The sequence below is a fragment of the Lissotriton helveticus genome, chromosome 8, assembly GCF_964261635.1.
Source record: "Lissotriton helveticus chromosome 8, aLisHel1.1, whole genome shotgun sequence".
NCBI lineage: Eukaryota > Metazoa > Chordata > Amphibia > Caudata > Salamandridae > Lissotriton > Lissotriton helveticus.
This window is the reverse complement of record NC_136069.1, coordinates 1,139,361,284-1,139,379,766: the sequence shown is the minus strand read 5'-3', so window position 1 is coordinate 1,139,379,766 and position 18,483 is coordinate 1,139,361,284. Positions and strand designations below refer to the sequence as shown.

Here is an 18,483-nt window from a genome sequence, read left to right as displayed (position 1 = left end):
GACATCTGTCTTTGAGTTGCTTTTCTTAGCTGTTTCTTTCATGAAATCTTTCAGCGGCCTCCAACTGCCACATGCCTATCGGGGCATGGCATCAACCGTTTCTGTATTCAGAGAATGTGGTAACTTATTTGTCACCTGGCTGCTCACAGAACTGCCCGTTGGAACATGCAGTCCATGTTTTCAGTGTTTAATATGTGATAAAAAAAAGCACCAGGGCCCTCGTCAGGAGGCCTTTGCAGCATTTACTACACATTGCCACCAAAAGCCTTTAAAAATGACTTGTATAACAGGTATTAGTTGTTTTTAATGTATACTGAAATAATAAACAATTGCTGTTCTGCTCATCTCAAAATTATACAAACAGAGCCACCATGTGGCAGCTGTCATAAGTGCCAGTGTTGACAATTAAGTGCAGGTGCCAAACACAGGAAACCATCGGCTCAAATTAAGCACTGCATTTTTTTTTTTAAACAGTCACTCGCAGAGCAAGGTTGCCCCATTGCAAACCAAGGCATTCGATTTGACGCCCTTTAGGAGGAGCAGAACAGAACTCCCTGCTCACTCTCTTAGCCTGAGGAAAGAGATGGACAGGTGACTTTTAGGGCCACAATCTTAACAAGCAACGACAGAGTCAATATGTATGGTATTATGCAAACAGCATGTGTTCATGATGATGTGTGCAAGCATTAGCAAAGACAAGAGAAGTGCTTGATTCATATATTAAGGTGCAGTCCTCAAATAATCAATCTGTAACTCAGCTCTAGCTCTTTTCTTTTCCACATGGTCCCATAGTGACATCCTTTTCTGCAGGAATTGCTTCCTGGTTGGAAGGTCTATCATATGAATATTAAAATTAGTAACCCCTTTAGCCAGGATGAATTCCACAAATTTCAGTAGGCCGTGAGTGGTCCAGAGACAGTTGTAGTTATGGTGCGGGTGTAGATCCTCAGACGTTGACCCTTTTGATGATGTTTGTCTGCACTCTACCCCTGCCACAGAAGAAGCCAGAAATTCTAATTGTCTGGATGTATGTGCTTTTAATGATAAATTAGAAGTATTTAGCAATGTTTATCTTGCCAAATGAGTTCAATATTGTAGATTGTGAGGGTTGCGAGGTTTCAGACTGACCATGAAGTATTACTGTTTCTTCCTTGAAATCTGTCTACTGCCTCTCAGTGGCACTTGCTGTTCGGAGCACTGCTGTCAGCAGCATTTCTCCTATTCACAGGACACCGGGATTTCTTTGACGCTTGGCTACTCATTTAACTGCCTGCGGGAACTTGCTCTTTTCTTTGAAACAGCTACCCACAGATCAAGCATGCTCCTTTACAAATACAGACATTCATTTGATTCTGTTTACAGTGAGCATAACAACTCCATTTTCCCTCTTTTAGTTCTCTGGTACCTTCACACCAAAGTCCATAGCTATCTTCTCGAAGATTATACTGTATTTGCCTACCATATGAAAGTTATGCTTAATGAGCAGGTGACTTAAAGAAAATGTATGTGCTGGTGCTGCCAGCTTGGAGCACTTATAATCTCATGCACATGCCTGCTCTTCCAATTATTTCACTGTAAAAATGTGAAAGCTCTACCTCAGAATGAAAGTTTTACTACTTTAGACTTATTTTCTTCCTAATTTGATTTCAATTAGATCTTTCTGCATTCTAGAGTGACACTTAGGACACCCATTTACTAATGGAAAATTTTGCTTGCATTTGTGCTAAGGACCATATCAGAAAGGTCCGGTACTTAATGGAGGATCTTGGACCCTTCAGATATATCAGAATAGTTGTAGATATCTACTTCACAATTATTCAACAACTACAGTGGCCTAGACCTTAGCCCAAACAAACCTAAATAAGCATTGGTGCATGTCTAAGTATTACAGTGCTATACCAAGTTAAAGAAATCATTCATTCATTCAAATAAATAGAAAAACACATCAATAAATACATCCATTAGCTTGGGAACCCAGTTTATTTTTTTGGATGGTGCTCTAATTTACGCTGAAGGTTATAATACCCTGTAGGGTTATCAGATCTGCTTTATAAAAGACCATGCCCACAACTGAAAAAAACTCCCATCTGCAATTAAAAACATTGATTCTTTTAGATTACCTCTTCTAGTCTGGTAGCTGCAATGACTATTAAGTTTTAATTTATCCATCAAATCAATTTAATATCTGTAAAAATGTGGGTTACTGGTTGAGGGGAATAGCAGGCCCACTCGGACAACATCCACTATCCTTGTTAGGGTCAACCACAAAAGTCACTAAATTAACCTGTACCTAGCCATCTGGTAGCTTGGCACAAAGCAGTCAGACTTAAAACGTAGAGGCATAGTGTATCTATGCAGCACACAGTAATAAGGTGAAAACACAACCCAAGAACTTTTTTGAATAACATAGTAAATTTCAATAAACAAAATGAGACCAATGCCACACAAATACAATAAAAAGAAACAGAGATATTAAGTTTCAAAGTTGTAGGTAAGTATAGCTCCTAAAAGTACAACGTGCCACTCACAGTCACCTAGTCGTGCTAGTCTGGGGAAAGTCACAAGTTCAGACCAACCACAATGGAGCATGGGCCGGATCACGAGACCAGGTTAATCCCACTAAAAAAAGGTACCTTCTCAAAGTCCATCACGAAAAGTCCACTTCGTGGTGGAGGAGGCTGCGAGGAGCAGGGAGAATATCATGAATAGTCATCGATGTAGTGCGAAGAGCAGGGCTGGCGTCGTGGATGGTCTCCACTGCCATGCGAGGATCCGGTAGGGCATCATGGATGGTCATTACTGAGGCTTTGGGTTAGCGGTTACCATAGGCTGTTGTTGCTATAGTATGAAGTGTAGAACTTGTGTTGCTGATTGCCACTGTATTGTGAAAAGTCGGTTCACCTGAGCTTAGCATTGGCGGTTGTCATGGGTGGCAGTATCTTACCACAAATGGCACCTCTTGGAGATCAGTAACTCACTACAGCAGGGGCCAGGAGGTCCAGTTGCAACAGGCCAGCTGGGCAGTGGCAGGGAGGCCTCTGGAGCTTGTTATGTCCCTGTGGCACAGTCATCTGATCCTTGGAGTCACTCAGGTAGCCTAGGATGAAGGGAGCAGGTTCTGACTGCTTTCTCACAGAGCAGGGCAGGCCTCAAGGAATATAGCATATTACAACGCATGGTATTACATCGCGTACTTTTATAATGCAGTTGTTACAATGACCACGTTGTTAGTACGCAATACCTTTACATCGCAAGTCATTACATCAACTTGCTGTAGGCTTCGCGCTGGACTTAGTAATAATATTATTTACTATTCCTACTCCAGTTTGCACAACAGCAGGGAAGGTGTTGGATTTCATATCCGATATTTTAGCACCCCCTACAGCAAGTCATTTTAATGACTTGCGATGTAAAGGTAATGCGTAGTAACAACGCGGTCATTGTAATGACCGCGTTGTAATAGCATTGTGTTGTTTTAACAGCACTGTAAACGCTGTTTCCTGCCTCAAGCAATAGGGCAGTCTTATGGAGAACAAAGCAGGCCTCAAGAAGCAGGGTAGTCCTCTGGGGAACAAGGCAAACCTCAAGTCAGAGATGTTTTATGGCATGGGAAAAGTAGGCTCTGGCCCAGGGCCCCAGTCTTTCTGGAGGTCCCCTACCGGAGTATGCTAAACGTTTTCCTGAGCTATCTGTCTTATTACAACAGTCCTGCCCTGATAATATGAACGGCTGCTTAAACATAAATGTTCATTTCTTTTAATGTATGTTTTTAGCAAGGGAACACCAGCTGATGTGGGATTTCAATACATATATTTTGCAGAGAAATGTTTTTAGCCCCATGTAACATCTGTATTAAGATTTATTTAGAGCTGAACAACGTTTTATTCAGGTGTAATGAAGGAGTACCACAGAGACTATGTCTAATAACACTACTAAGCTGCAGTTCTACCACAATATTGAAAACTCAAATGGTACTGTTTTGTCTGCAGGTAAATGTATTCTAAACATTAGGGCATGGATTTACTAACACTTTGCACTGGGGTTGCTTTACCTTTGTAATCCAAACCCAGCACAAAAGCATTACTGTGGAATTTACTTTCAATTAAAATCAGGATTTGCAATTGAAAGATGGGTATTTCAAAGTACTTTGTATCAAGGGGACGTGCCATGGGTGGTACTTGGACGTTCCCATGCAGCTATCCATGGCTTTTGATGCAAATCCCTATTACGTACAATGTTACACAGTGATTTGCACCAGAACCTTACACCTCCTCAAGGCAGAAATAACAGAGGAGAAATGTTTTAATTTCTCTATGCTTTTCAAACCTTTCATGTGTGCTGTGTTGTACAGCATGCATACAAAGCAGGATAAGTATTAAAGCATAGTATTTGTACTAGGAGGGCTACCTTCAGTACAAAATCTATGCTTGACAGAATCCACACATCCTTGCTCCATGGTGCCAGTTAAAGGTTTACTCAAGGCAAAAGCTAGAAATGCTCTTTCAGGTGAGGTTAGCATAACTGTTATTCCTTTAAAATTAAATGTATTTATTTTTGATGAACACTACCAGTGAGTTGGGTAACACATTTTCCTTTACTCTCAGTAGCACTAGGATACCACCTCTGGAGTGAATGAGCGCCCTACAAATACACCTATTATGTTGTGCCACATCGTAGCAGTCAGATTCCCTATACAGACCCTCAAGTATTTCGTGATTTCAGGCTGAAAATGAATGATTATGAGTAAAATAAAGTGCCGCCAAAATAGCGCTAGATTTCCATATTTGTGCCGCTAAATTTGCTAATCCATGCCACTATATCCTGGGGGGGTCTGTGGAGTGGGGTTTGGTGCATATTTACATCTTCTTTGTATACTATTCCTCACACATGTATATCTTATTAGAGCACATTTATACATTTATAAATAGGCATATGCAGCCCTCCATCCCAAGATCTTCTTGAACAAAGCTGCTGTTAGAGCGTTGAGTGTGTAAGATTGGTTGAGTCATATATCTAACTTGAAGATATGTGTAGCTTTATGAGATAGAATTGATGCCGGAGCTCGACTCTGAAAGATCCGTTTAACATGTGCAAAAGGTTTGATTTTTGGAGTATAATTTTGCATAACTGTAACCAGAGGGATGGATTAGAGGCTTGGGTTTAGAAGATCTTTACAACCTGAGGAGTTGCTTTCAAGCCTTATGAAGCATATGCAAACTCAGGGAACACATTGCTGTGTGACACCTGCGTCTCCACTAATATCTGTGTAATTGGAGAATCGTTTTTCTGATGTAAGCTAGAATGTGTATAATCTGTGTTATATAAGCAAAGCTCAGTTTCCTAAATTTGGAATCTGTGATATCTGTGCCGACCCCAAGTAGCAATGTCTCAAAAAAGGTGTAGAATATTTGGAAGTTTAAGAAACGTGTACTGTTAGAGTAAAATGCTCCTGAAATTATTGCAATACACCCCATTTAAAGGACATTTAAAAAAATAAATCCTTAACTTCTTTCTTGGTGCTAAGTTTACTAAGTCTCTCCTATATTTTATGAACTGTAATTGCACTATTGCAATGACTTTTGCAAGTTGTGGTCCTTCTTGCTTAATGTTTATAAAGTACAATGGGCCATATTATCAAGAAAGGGCGATACATTATTGCCGCTTTTATCGGCAGGAAACTGCAGCTAAAGCGGCGATAATGGGCTTGATAATATGCCCTTGTGAATTCCCATAGAAGCCCAGGTTCTGGTGTTAATCTGGGCCCAGGTTCTGGTGTTGACCTGGGCTTCCGTGGGAATTCACAAGAGTATATTATCAAGCCCATTATCGCCGCTTCAGTGGCAGTTTCCTGCTGATAAAAGCTGCGATAATGTATTGTCCTTTCTTGATAATTAACCGCTATATGTATCAAGCTATTTAGCATTCGCAAAGGCCGAAATTCTGCGAATTTCGGCCTTTGCGAATGCTAATTAGACAAATGGAATGTATCAAACAAGTTTGATGCAAAATAAGGAATAGCTAAATTTGCTAATCCTTATTTTGCGATTGCACTTAAGGAATTGCAAATTTAGCGATTCCTTAAATGCAATGTATCAAACAAATAATATGCCAAAAATGCCATTAAGGATTAGCAAATTACCACCAACTTCTAGTTGGTGGTAATTTGCGAATTCTTATCAAAAAGCTTTTTTGAAAAAAAACAAAGGTGCCATATGACGCCCATACATGCCCTTAGGGCATGTATGTGCGCCATATGCCCCCAAATGTCTTTTTCAGGGGTGCAGCAGGGTGTTCTTGAGACACCCCTGCACCCTTGGAAAAATCCCTAATTTGCGAACAGCAAATTGCTAATTGCAAATTGCACTTTCATTCCTATGGGCCTCCTGGCCCATGGAAATGAAGGGGTAATTTGCGATTGACAATTTGCTAATCTCAAATTAAGGAATGCTAAGGAATCGCTATTGGAAAGCGATTTTGTACATACATACCGTTTTGCATTTCCTAAATAGCGATTCCTTAAAATTCGCTATTTAGGAAATGCAAAATGGTTTGTTGATACATATAGCGGATGGTCCACTGTTCTGCTAGGGGGTCCTAGATAGTGTATTAGGTATCTTGATCCAAGTAGGTCACTGGAAGTGTTAGCTATGTGGAGCACCAGCCTTCATCCATCCAAAGGTGGCATGCTTCATCATCGGGCTATGCTCCTTGTCGGCTTTATAGAAAAACAGACTGCATTGGTGCTCGAAATATTGGTCTGTATAAGGCCATCAGCCGATACTTATTGCACAAAATGATTAGTTTGTGACACTAGAGCATTTCTCTTATTAGAATTTTTAAATCCTAAACTTGTATGCGCGGAAGTACCTAATGATGCTCACAGTAGTTCGGTTTACTGTTAGTGCTAAATCTGTCCTTGTTTTATCTTCCTTCAGGTGGGATTGCAGCCTACAATGCTGGACCTGGAAGTGTTACAAGTTACCCCAATGTGGATAGTGGCACATACAGCCGAGACTACTCCAATGATGTTGTCGCTCGAGCTGTCTTCTATAGAAACAACGGATATATGTGTTGATGATAACCATTCCCATGCGCTGTGGATCTGGGTTCTTTTAAATCAATTTATGTACTTACTTGTCTAAGACCTGATTTAGAGTTCCATAGTAGCTGAAAATATGATAAGGTTTCTAGAGGAAAGTATAAATATGGAGTGAAATCCAACAGCTGTTTGTTCGTCACCATACACCCCCATTGTTGAAGGAATTCAGCCAGTGAATTCTAATTCGTCTTTTGAATTTTCTTCAGAAATTTAGGGATATTTTCATTTACCACTGGTATCTGAATTAGGACAATAATAATATTAACTTGTGGGAAATCTATCACTGATTATAAAGACTCCAACACAGCCTAAAAGTTAAGTTAAGAGGAGGTGGTCAGTGAAATACCTGACGTCACCAAAAACTGTTCAGAGTTAATGTACTCAATTTTATCGGATGAGACATAAACTTTAGGTAGCACTCTATACTAAAACTCTTTACAAGTAATAAATACAAAAGTGTCAACCAATCCTTGAACTTCCAGTAAGAAAGAACATTTACATAAACTGAAAGATTTTTGGGCATGACCTTTCAGGAGTGGCCCACTCCCATCCTGAAGTTCTGCAACCGCATATATTCATGGAAGATACATTGACATACATGAATGTTAATGGGAATTTAAAAGTAAAATGTGTCTGTGCTTCAAAAACGCCGTGTAATCTTCTCGATATTGAAGAGAAACTTTTGCAAATATCTATAAAGAACATGGACAAAGTGGCAATATTCTCAAAAGAAAAGTGAAAAATGAACCCTACAATCAAAATAAAGTAATTGATATAGATCCATAGTGCTGCGTTCTCATTGTTACTGAAAAGTGTACTTTTTATAGGAATACTTTTAGGAAAACTTCGATTAATTTTGAAATTGTTTTAGTATTGCGTTGGTCTGACTCAGTGATGTCTTTGAGGCTTCTTTTCAAGAAACTGATGTATCTGTATAGATGCTTCAGTTACCCTGTGCCTGCGTGCAAAACCCTTGCGCCACCATGGACGCACCGTATTTACAATACGGCGCACCATGGTGCAAGGATTGACAGATATGACAGAAATTCTGACGCATCTGTCGGTGCAAAGGGCACGCATTGCTGGAGTCGTGTTGCAAGCACAACGCAACTCCAGCAATGCATGGGGAGGTCTATTCTTAATACGCTGCGTCACTCCTTATGCCTGCTCCAAGCAGGCATAAGGTTTTGACGCAATGGCGTCCAAGAAGTGGTTCCGTGAAATCTTGTGTGTCACTTCTGTGAGGCTTTCCCACGTGGAAACGCTCACCCTGCATACATGGGCACTGGCGCAGGTATAAATAATGTGATGCAGGGCTTTACAAGGTGACGTATCTCTTTAGGTTTATCACGTAAATGGGCTGCAACGTGGCGCATTGTTTACGCCGCCACTGCGTCACAAAAAGTGATGCAACTGCAGCACAAAAGTGTTGCAAGGGGTTTGTATATCTGCCCCATGGTCTTTACATTTTTATCTCCGTTATAAAGAAGCCAGGAAAAGGCAATAGTTTTTGTAACTACTGGCTATCACCAGCACTTTATTCCTCCACAGAGGCAACCTCACTCTACAGCTGATCATGTTCTGTGTTCACATGTGAGTAACATACATTGCGTCTGTTTGTCTTGCAACTGATCATTGTGTGAGAGATGGCAAACTGCTGCTGCCATGCTCTACCTATGTTTTATGTTGATGAAATTTGGGGAGCACATTTTCACTAAGCAAAAACAAAAAACATTGGCAATTCGAAGGGGTAAGTGGAGGTTATGAAGGGGTAGAGGGGTTTTGAGTTATTAAAGAGAGTGCCGTGTGCCAGGAGGGCACAATACAAAACAAAAGCAGCCCTCATGAAGATGGGAACCTAAGTAAGTATCATATATAAAGAACAGTGGTTCACCTGGAACTCATTCAGCTACATTGATCTTTTTAGCAGAGAGAAGCAATTCAATGCACAAACTTAACACACAGAATAAGATTACAGTCTAGCTTCTTAAGTGATTTTAGTCTGCACAGACAATGAAAAAATGTTAAGGATGATCCTTCAAATAGCACATACATTGTATACAGTTTTAAGTGGACAGACATCAGTGCATTGTGTCCATTGAAAAAAACTTACAAGTGAGACAATAATGATGCTGTACATAGACAAAAACTTTTCAACGTGCTTCTTTTAATACAAAACTCTCGTCCTCTATAATAACATTTTACTTAACTCAAATGAGTTTGAGTCTAAATGGAGTCGACAGCATTTGAAACTCATTTGTAGTATTTAGTTCTGATTAGGACAGTGGTTGGCAAGGACACCTGGCTGGACTAAGGCTACACATTTGGGTCTGTCTTTGAGTTACTACCTCAAACAAGTGAATTAGATATGTGGGGCCTAATGTGATAAGGAATGGCCCTAAAAGTAAGGCCACATGTCACTAACCCCTCCAAGGGGCACTACATTGTGTGCTGTATGATTAGTGATTGAATCACTGAAGGCTCTCAAAGTGGTATTAGCTCACCTATAACAGTTAATATTTAGACTTGCACATGAAAGACAGTACAAGTCGGTCAAACCATGCCTGTAGAAGAATAATATTTCACAAGCGGGTGCCGACACGATAATAACCAGGTGTACCTGCCAGTCATTGGCCTGACCGGAGCTCAATACTACAAGTGAGTTTAAAATGCCATCAAACTCATTTAGGCACACAATTAGGCTTGCTTAAGTGAATTGCCATTACCCATAAAAGAATAATATATCACAGGCGGGAGCCAGCAGGTTAATCCTGCTCCCACCTGATTAGCCTGCCGGCTTCCGCCTGTAAGATATTGATTTTCCATGGGTATGGTTTCAGTGACTTGGAATTGTCTGACAAAACCATGCTCAAGTATCAACAGTTGCCAGCAGGATAAAACTGCTCCGTGAGCCTGCAGCAATCCAATAACTAATCAGACAGTGCACAATGCAGCTCCCCTTGAGAGCTTATTGACACCTGGCTTTACTCCTTGGGTCATTTGGACTCTGCAAGTAAGGATCCACTTATTCCTTATACCATTAGGTGCCATGTCCCTCATTCACTTGTTTGAGCTAGGAACTGGACCACAGACCCAAATTGGCGGCCTCAATCCATCCAAGTGTCCCTACCAACCAAAGTCAATACTGCAAATAAGTTTAAAACGCTGTCAGCATCATTTACCCACATACTTGTTTGGCTTAGGTGAACTGCCCTAATAAGGAACTAGAGTTGTGTGTTAAAAGAAACACGTGTTGAAAAGTCTATCTTTCCAAAGTACCTTTATTGTCTCACTTCTGTGTTTTTTTCACTAGGACACAATGCACTGATTTCTATCTGTACAGATTAAAATCACTTTAGAGGCTAGACTGTAATCATGTTATTTGCATTAAGTGTTTGCTTTGAACCATGTGCCGTGAGGGAGCATAGGTGCTGGGTGGTTCCATCCTTTTTTGCACACACACAAAAGTAAATCTATCCTTCTCTACTTATACTTACCTTCACCTTGTTGAGACACTCGATCTTGTGCATACACTATTTGTGCAAGTTGATATTTTGGCTGTGTTATTGTGAGATACAGTCATGTGTACAAACTCTTGAATATTCTTTGTATATGTAACATCAAGTGTGATCAAGGTAAGTAAATACAGGGAAGGACAGATGTATTATTTTTAACTTCATATCAGTGGCGGTTCATTAGTGTAGGCTTTGGGGCTTTGCCCCCCATGGTTTACTGTCTTCATTCTCACACTGTACTATAAATTCCATCACCATGCGCAAAGGTCAGGCAGTAAGGGCAATTCTGACAGGCACATGCACTAGTGTGCATGCGTCACGTCACAAATTTTCGAGGGCCTATGTGCTTCAAACATTCCTGTGACACAGATCACCCTCATTATTCAAACACAACCTGAGCGCTTTAAGCTTCAACCCTGTGCTGTTTGTGGCTGATGTCAATCAGTGAGGATGGTCCTTTCACAAACCATCACAGGATATGGTGGGATCAGCTAGAATCTCTGATCACACCTCATCTTTTGACGAGCAGAGAAAGGGGTGAGGCTCATAGAAAACTGTGTGGTGCCTTGGACTGCTCTACTGTCACTTTTAACATTACAACTGTGGGTTTGTATCTATCAGAGGCGCAGCAGCACCAGGGCTTGGGAGGAGAGGCAGCCTGCCCTGCACCAGCGTAGATATTATACAAGCAACCTGCTCCTAAATTTCGTCTGTGATTACGTGCCTGGAGCCTAGAGACTGGTTGACTTTGAGTTTACAATGAATTTTTTTATGGTGGTCGACAGGCAGACCCTAGGCAGGTAGCAGAGGGATGGGCAACCTTGAGTTGTTGGGAAGAAAGTGTGATCTTGCATATACTGTCCTTCTATGCTTCTATTGCTTAGGTGTTAAAACCCTTTGCTTCCAGGCTGCTTGTGACAGACATCTGAGCCATATGCGGTGTGAACATCGAGAACAACTGAATGGCTGTGGAGCACACCAAGGGCCCGATTCACAGAATTAACTTAAGACAAAATCCTAAACTTACTACTTTTGGTATTCACAGAATGGATTTACGACTACTAGCTTTACGTCCGAACTCGGGCCGGAAATTCCAGCTTGGAGGCGGAGCTTCCGGCTTGGAGGCAGAGCTTGCTGCCGAGTTAGAGCTTCTAGCCTAGAGGCGGAGCTTTCTGTTGGAGGCGGAGCTTCCGGCTCAGAGGTCGGGATATAGCCATGGCTGAAATCTCCACCTCCAAGCCGGAAGCTCTGCCTCTGGGCCAGAAGCTCCGCCTTCGGGCCACAAGCTCCACCTCCAAGCCGGAAGCACCGCCTCCGGGCCGGAATTTCCAGCCCGAGTGCGGACGTAAAGTTAGTAGTCGTAAATCCATTCTGTGAATACCAAAAGTAGTAAATGTATTCTGTGAATACCAAAAGTAGTAAGTTTAGGATTTTGTCTTAAGTTAGTTCTGTGAATCGGGCCCCAAGAGTCTAGTGATCCCTTAATGTTGTCTGGTAGGTTGAACACCTGCCTCAGAGATATGCTTGAAAATTCAAGTCAGAGTGGAATTTTGACATAGTTGGCTCAGTCTTTCATTCTTCTATGTCAATAACATGCACACCTCCCTATTGGGTAACTAGAGCAGTGGTTTTGTTCAAACTCCAAAATAGAATAGTCTGGAATTGCAAGCATTTGTTAAAAAATAGGAAATATTTTTATCAAAAGTCCTTGTGGGGTATCTGTCAGGTCAGATGAGTCAGCACAATTACGCTTATGCAGGAACGCAGCACGCAACTGTTGCCTTACCACTTTGCCAGCCAGAGCAATGGACATCAGGCCTTAATTTCAACCCTTACCAAATAAAACCCACAGTTTCAGAATTGCCTGTGCACCCACTCCTTTTGTCAAAAAGATGCCTTAAAATTGCTAGACTGCTCCATGCAAGCATTATCATTATGACTGTGCATCATATAATTTATATTTTCAAGGTGACAGTGAACAATAAACATGTCGAAATGTATGTGACCTCCCACTACACCCTGAAATATACATGCAAAGCAAGATGTTCTGTTAAGGACAATGCACAAAGAAATATCACCTTCCTTCTTAGACTGGTTCTCATTGTCTGTTAACAGCAGTTCCCCCTTATTTCCTCTTTGGATCTGTCCATCAGAATATGTGTAGTGCTGTGTAGCTCCTTCCATGAAGCAGTCACTCTCTCTGTCAAAGTGGCACCTCTCCACTCACACCCATTTTTCTACCACTACCGCCGCTCTTCTCTACCTCCCTCACTCACACATTCCAGTCCTCACTGTCTCATCGCTACTCTTTACAGCTCCCCAGAACCTAAGGCCGAGATTTACTAATGCTTTGCCCTGGGTTTGAGCCACTTGTGTGATGCATACCTGAAGCTGAGCGTTAATGTGGGATTTATTATCCAAAGCAAAACAGGATTTGTGTTGGAAAGTATCTCAAAGCAAATCAAAGTTGTGCTATGTGTGTAGGAGGCTGGCTCAGTATATGGTGCACGCTTATTCAAGTGGTGCACCTTGCACTAATACAGACAACCCTTATGGTGATTTTAGTAGTCATTGATAACCATAGAAAGCTCTCTAAGTAGGAGCTTGTGGAGAACAGCTTTCAGGCTTATCTTGAAGGATTTTTAAGCCGCTTGTTTTACCAGTTTAATCTTTAGTGTAAGTTAGATGAAAAGAAACCACACAGTGTTTAGCAAAAATCAGTCTATTTATTACAACGCAATCACTAATCCCATTGGTTTATCTCCGACCTGGAGATATCATCTCAATACATAAGAATACTTCAAAAGCAATCAGGTAAATAGCACACAATACAGTGGTCTCCAGGGGGAGACCAAACCATATATTAAGAAAGTTGAATGCGAACCGCTAAGGGAATTTGGACTTAGACCAGAAGGTTCTGAGGAGCTTGTGACACAGGGAACCACCCAAGGTAAGTACCCAGGAACCCCACGGAGGCTGTGGGCAGAGTGGCAACATAGCTGTGTGCCCAATAGAAGTAAATGGGCAAGTCACAGTTACATTTTGGAAGAAAATGGACCCTTCCTGAAGGACCCCAAAGAAACCCTTTGGAAGACAGAAGGTTAGAGACTCACCCCACCTGTGGGTGCCCCAGGAACCAGGTTACCTACACCGGGGAAGCTGGGTGCATAGGGGTGAAAGAACGCTGGAACCTGCCGTAGACAACAATAAATGACTTTGAAGAAGATGCTTCTGGAGAAGATTGTGAAGGTGTCCGGTGGAGTTCAATAGTGGATTCTGGGAATGAAGAACCTGGAAGCAGAGGGGAGAGAGTCTATGCCACTCGAAGGTTACCAGGAGGCACGGAGACACAATGCTGACCGATGTCAGGAGGTTCTGAAGAGGCGACTGTGACATTGTCAATGCAGCTGTTCTGGACTGTACAAACTTTGTTTCAAAATATCAATTAGATTGTGTCTCATGTTGAATAACATCGTTTTTAAAGCCTCACAGTGACCAAATTGCCATTTTTAAAGATTTTTCCTCCTTCTCACAAGTTCCTGTTTTGACGGATTTTGGGCAGGGAAATGACTCTAAACTCACTTTTTTTTAGCTCCAAAAGTGATCATTCACAGCCAACAGTCCTTTAAAGTAAAAAAATGAAACATTAAAAAATCACCATTACTGACCATTTGGAGAAAGTTCGACAGGTCGGAGTCATAATTTTTCATCAGAAAATAGATTTTTTGGACTGTACAAAAAATTATTCAAAATGTGAATTGGATCTTGCCTCATGTTGAATAACCACTTTTTAAAGCCTCACGGTGACCACGTTTGGCATTTTTACAGGTTTTTCCTCCCACTCAGTAGCTCCTATTTTGACTGATTTCTGGCAGGAAAATGACTCTAAACACATTTATTTTAGCTCCAAAATTGATCATTCACACCCAACAGACATTTATCCTGAAAAGATTAATTATTCAAAAATCACTACTACTAACCATCTGGAGAAAGTTCAACAGATCTGGGGTCATCGTGTTTCATCAGAAAATGCATTTTTTGAACTGTACAAAAATGAATCACAATGTCAATTGGATATTGCTTCGTGTTGAATAACCACTTTTTAAAGCCCACAGTGACCAGAATTGCCATTTAAATAGGTTTTTTCTCCTACTCAAAAGCTTCTATGTTTACTGTTTTAAGGCAGGAAAATTACTTTAAGCACACTTATTTTAGTTCCAAAAGTGATAATTCACACCCACACTCATTTACAGTCAAAAGATTAAACATTAAAAAATCAACATTACTGACCATCGGGAGAAAATTCGACAGATCCGGCCGGGGCCATAGTTTTTCATAAGAAAATGTAATACTGGACTGTACATAAAATGCTACAAAGTGTCATTTGGATCATGCCTAGTGTTGAATAAATACTTTTTAAAGCCTCACAGTGACCAACATTGCCATTTTTACAGTTTTTTAATCCTACTCAGAAGCTTCTATTTTGACTGATTTTGGGCATGAAAATGACTCTAAACACACTTTTGTTTTAGCTCTAAAAGTAATAATTCAGAGCCAACAGTCCTTTACAGTAAAAAAAAAAAACATTAAAAAATCACCATTACTGTTCATCTGGAGAAAGTTCGACAAGTTCGGCAGGTCCGGGTTTATCCTTTTTTCCACAGGGAAATTGATTTTTTGGACTTTACATTTAATGATTCAAAATGTCAATTGGATTGTGCCTCATGTTCAATAACCACTTTTTAAAGCACCACAGTGACCAAAATTGCCATTTTGTCAGGTTTTTCCTCCTACTCAGGAGCTTATATTTTGAATGATTTTGGGAAGGAAATGATTCTAAACACACCTTTTTTAGTTCCAAAAGTGATAATTCACATCCAACAGTCATTTACAGTCAAAATATTAAACATTCAAAAATCAACATTACTGACCATCTGGAGAAAGTTTGACAGGTCATAATTTTACATCAGAAAATTGATTTTTTGGACTGTACATAAAATGCTTCAAAATGTCAATTGGATCATGCCTCATGTTGAATAACTACTTTTAAAAGCCTCACAGTGACCAAAAATAACACTTTTACATGTTTTTCCTCCCACTCCGAAGCTTCTATTTTGACCGATTTTGGGCAGGGAAATTACTGCAAACACACTTTTTTAACTTCAAAAAGTGATAATTCACTTTCAAAAGTCTTTTATAGTCAAAATATTAAACAATCAAAAATCAACATTACTGACCATCTGGAGAAAGTTTGACAGGTCCTCGTTTTTCATAACAAAATAGATTTTTTCAACTGTACACAAAATGCTTCAAAAGGTTAATTGGATCATGCCTCATGTTGAAGAACTACTTTGTAAAACCTCACAGTGACCAAAATTACAATTTGTACATGTTTTTCCTCCTACTCAGAGGCTTCAATTTTTTACGATTTTGGCAGGAAAATTACTCTAAACTCACTTTTTCTTTAGCTCCAAAAAAAGTGATAATTCACAGCCAACAGTCCTTTACAATCAAAAAATTTAAACATTCAAAAATCACCATTAACGACCATTTGGAGAAAGTTCGACAGGTCGGGGGTCATCGTTTTTCATCAGAAAATTGATTTTTTGGACTGTACAAAATGATTCAAAATGTCAATTGGATCTTGCCTCAGGTTGAATCACCATTTTTTAAAGCCTCAAAGTGACCAAAATTGCCATTTTAACAGGTTTTTCCTCCTACTCAGAAGCTTCTATTTTGACCATTTTCAGGCAGGAAAATTACTGTAAGCACACTTGTTTTTGTTTCAAAAGTGATAATTCACATCCAACAGTCAGTCACAGTCGAAAGATCAAACAGTCAAAAATCACCATTACTGACCATCAGGAGAAAATTTCGACAGGTCCGGGGTTCATTGTTTTTCATCAGAAAATGTATTTTTTGGACTGTACAAAAAATGATTCAAAATGTCGAGTTGATCCTGCATCATGTTGAATAACCACGTTTTTTAGGCCTCAAAGTGATCAAAATTGCCAGTTTGACAGACTTTTCCTTCTACGCAGAAGCTTTTATTTTGACCAATTTCAGGCAGGAAAATGACTCTAAACGTACTTTCTTTAGTTGCAAAAGTGATAATTCACATTAAACGGGTATTTACAGTCAAAAAATTAAATATAAAAAAAAAATACTCACCATTATGGACCATCTGGGGAAAGATCGAAAGATCCAGGCTCACCCTTTTTCATCAGAAAATGGATTTTTCGGACTGTACAATAAATGATTGAAAATGTCATTTGGATCAAGCCTAATGTTGAATAACCTCTTTTTTAGGCCTCACAGTGACCAAAATTGCCATTTTTACAGACTTTTACTCTTGCTCAGAAGTTAATATTTTGACTGATTTCGGGAAGGAAAATGACTCTAAACACACTTATTTTAGTTCCAAAATTGATAATTCCCATCCAACAGTCTTTTACAGTCACAAGATTACAAATTCAAGAATCACCATTACTGACGATCTGGAGAAAGTAAGACAGGTCCGGGGTCATCTTTTTTCATCAGTAAATTCATTTTTTGGACTGTACATAAAATTATTCGAAATGTCAATTGGATTGTGCCTAATGTTGAATAACCACTTTTTAAAGCCTCACAGTGACCAAAATTGCCATTTTTGCAGACTTTTCCTCCTACTCAGAAGCTTCTATTTCGACCAACTTTGTGCAGGAAAATGACTATAAACACACTTATTTTAGTTCCAAAAGTAATAATTCCCTTGCAATATCCATTTACCGTCAAAAGAGAAAACATTAAAAAAGGACCATTTCTGACCATTTGGAGAAAGTTTGGCAGGTCCGGGGTCGTCGTTTTTCTTCGGAAAATTGATTGTTTGGACAGTAGAAAAATTATTCAAAATGTCAATTGGATTGTGCCTCATGTTTATTGACCACCTTTTAAAGCCTCGCATTGATTAAAATTGCCCTTTTAAAAGACTTTTAATCCTACTCAGAAGCTTCTATTTTGACCAATTTCGTGCAGGAAAGTGACTCTAAACACACTTATTTTAGTTCTAAAAATGATAATTCACATGCTATATTCATTTACAGTCAAAAGAGAAAACATTAAAAAAATTACCATTTCTGATCATCTGGAGAAAGTTTGACAGATCCGGGGTCATCATTTTTCATCAGAAAATAGATTTTTTTGGACTGTAGAAAAAAATTATTCAATATGTCAATTGGCTTGTGCCTATGTTTAATAACCACTTTTTAAAGCCTCACCGTGACGAAAATTGCCATTTTTAAAGACATTTAGTCCTACTCAGAAGCTTCTATTTTGACCAATTTTGGTCTGGAAAATGACTCTATGCACATAAACACACTTATTGTAGTTCCAAAAGTGATAATTCACATGCAATATTCATTTAGAGTCAAAAGAGGAAACATTGAAATATGACCATTTCTGACCATTTCTGACCATCTGAAGAAAGTTCGACAGTTCTGGGGTTGTTGTTTTTCTTTAGAAAATTGATTTTTTGGTGTTAGAAGTTAGCGTGGCATATGATGTGCCCACTATTCTAGTGGGCACCTTGCACCAGTACAAACTAACCTTTTTGATGGTAGGTTTAAAGTCAACCTTTATAGAAAGCTATCCTAGTGGTAGCTGTGGAGAGCAGCCTTCAGGCTAAGACTTAGAGGCGAGTTAAGCAAGTTGTTTTACCAGTCTATAATCTCTTGAATGATCAAATGAAAGCACACCACACAAGGTATATGTCAAATATATAGATTTGTTTATTCTAAACACAACCCCTCTGGACTTTTTATGAGGTCAGAGGTTAAAGGACAATACAAGGAACTTAATAAGAATATGATAAGTTGCACAGTATACGTTATG

At 39.7% G+C, this 18,483-nt stretch overlaps 1 protein-coding gene across 1 annotated transcript in view; it reads left to right on the top strand.

The window, feature by feature from the left end:
* Positions 1-7,878, top strand: part of LOC144773151 (lysozyme g-like) — a 126,798-nt gene extending 118,920 nt beyond the window's left edge. The window contains exon 6 of the mRNA XM_078658007.1: positions 6,936-7,878. Coding sequence (XP_078514133.1) covers positions 6,936-7,075 — 140 coding nt within the window. The 3' untranslated portion in view covers positions 7,076-7,878. The remainder of the gene's footprint in view (positions 1-6,935) is intronic.
* Positions 7,879-18,483: the final 10,605 nt, after the last annotated feature.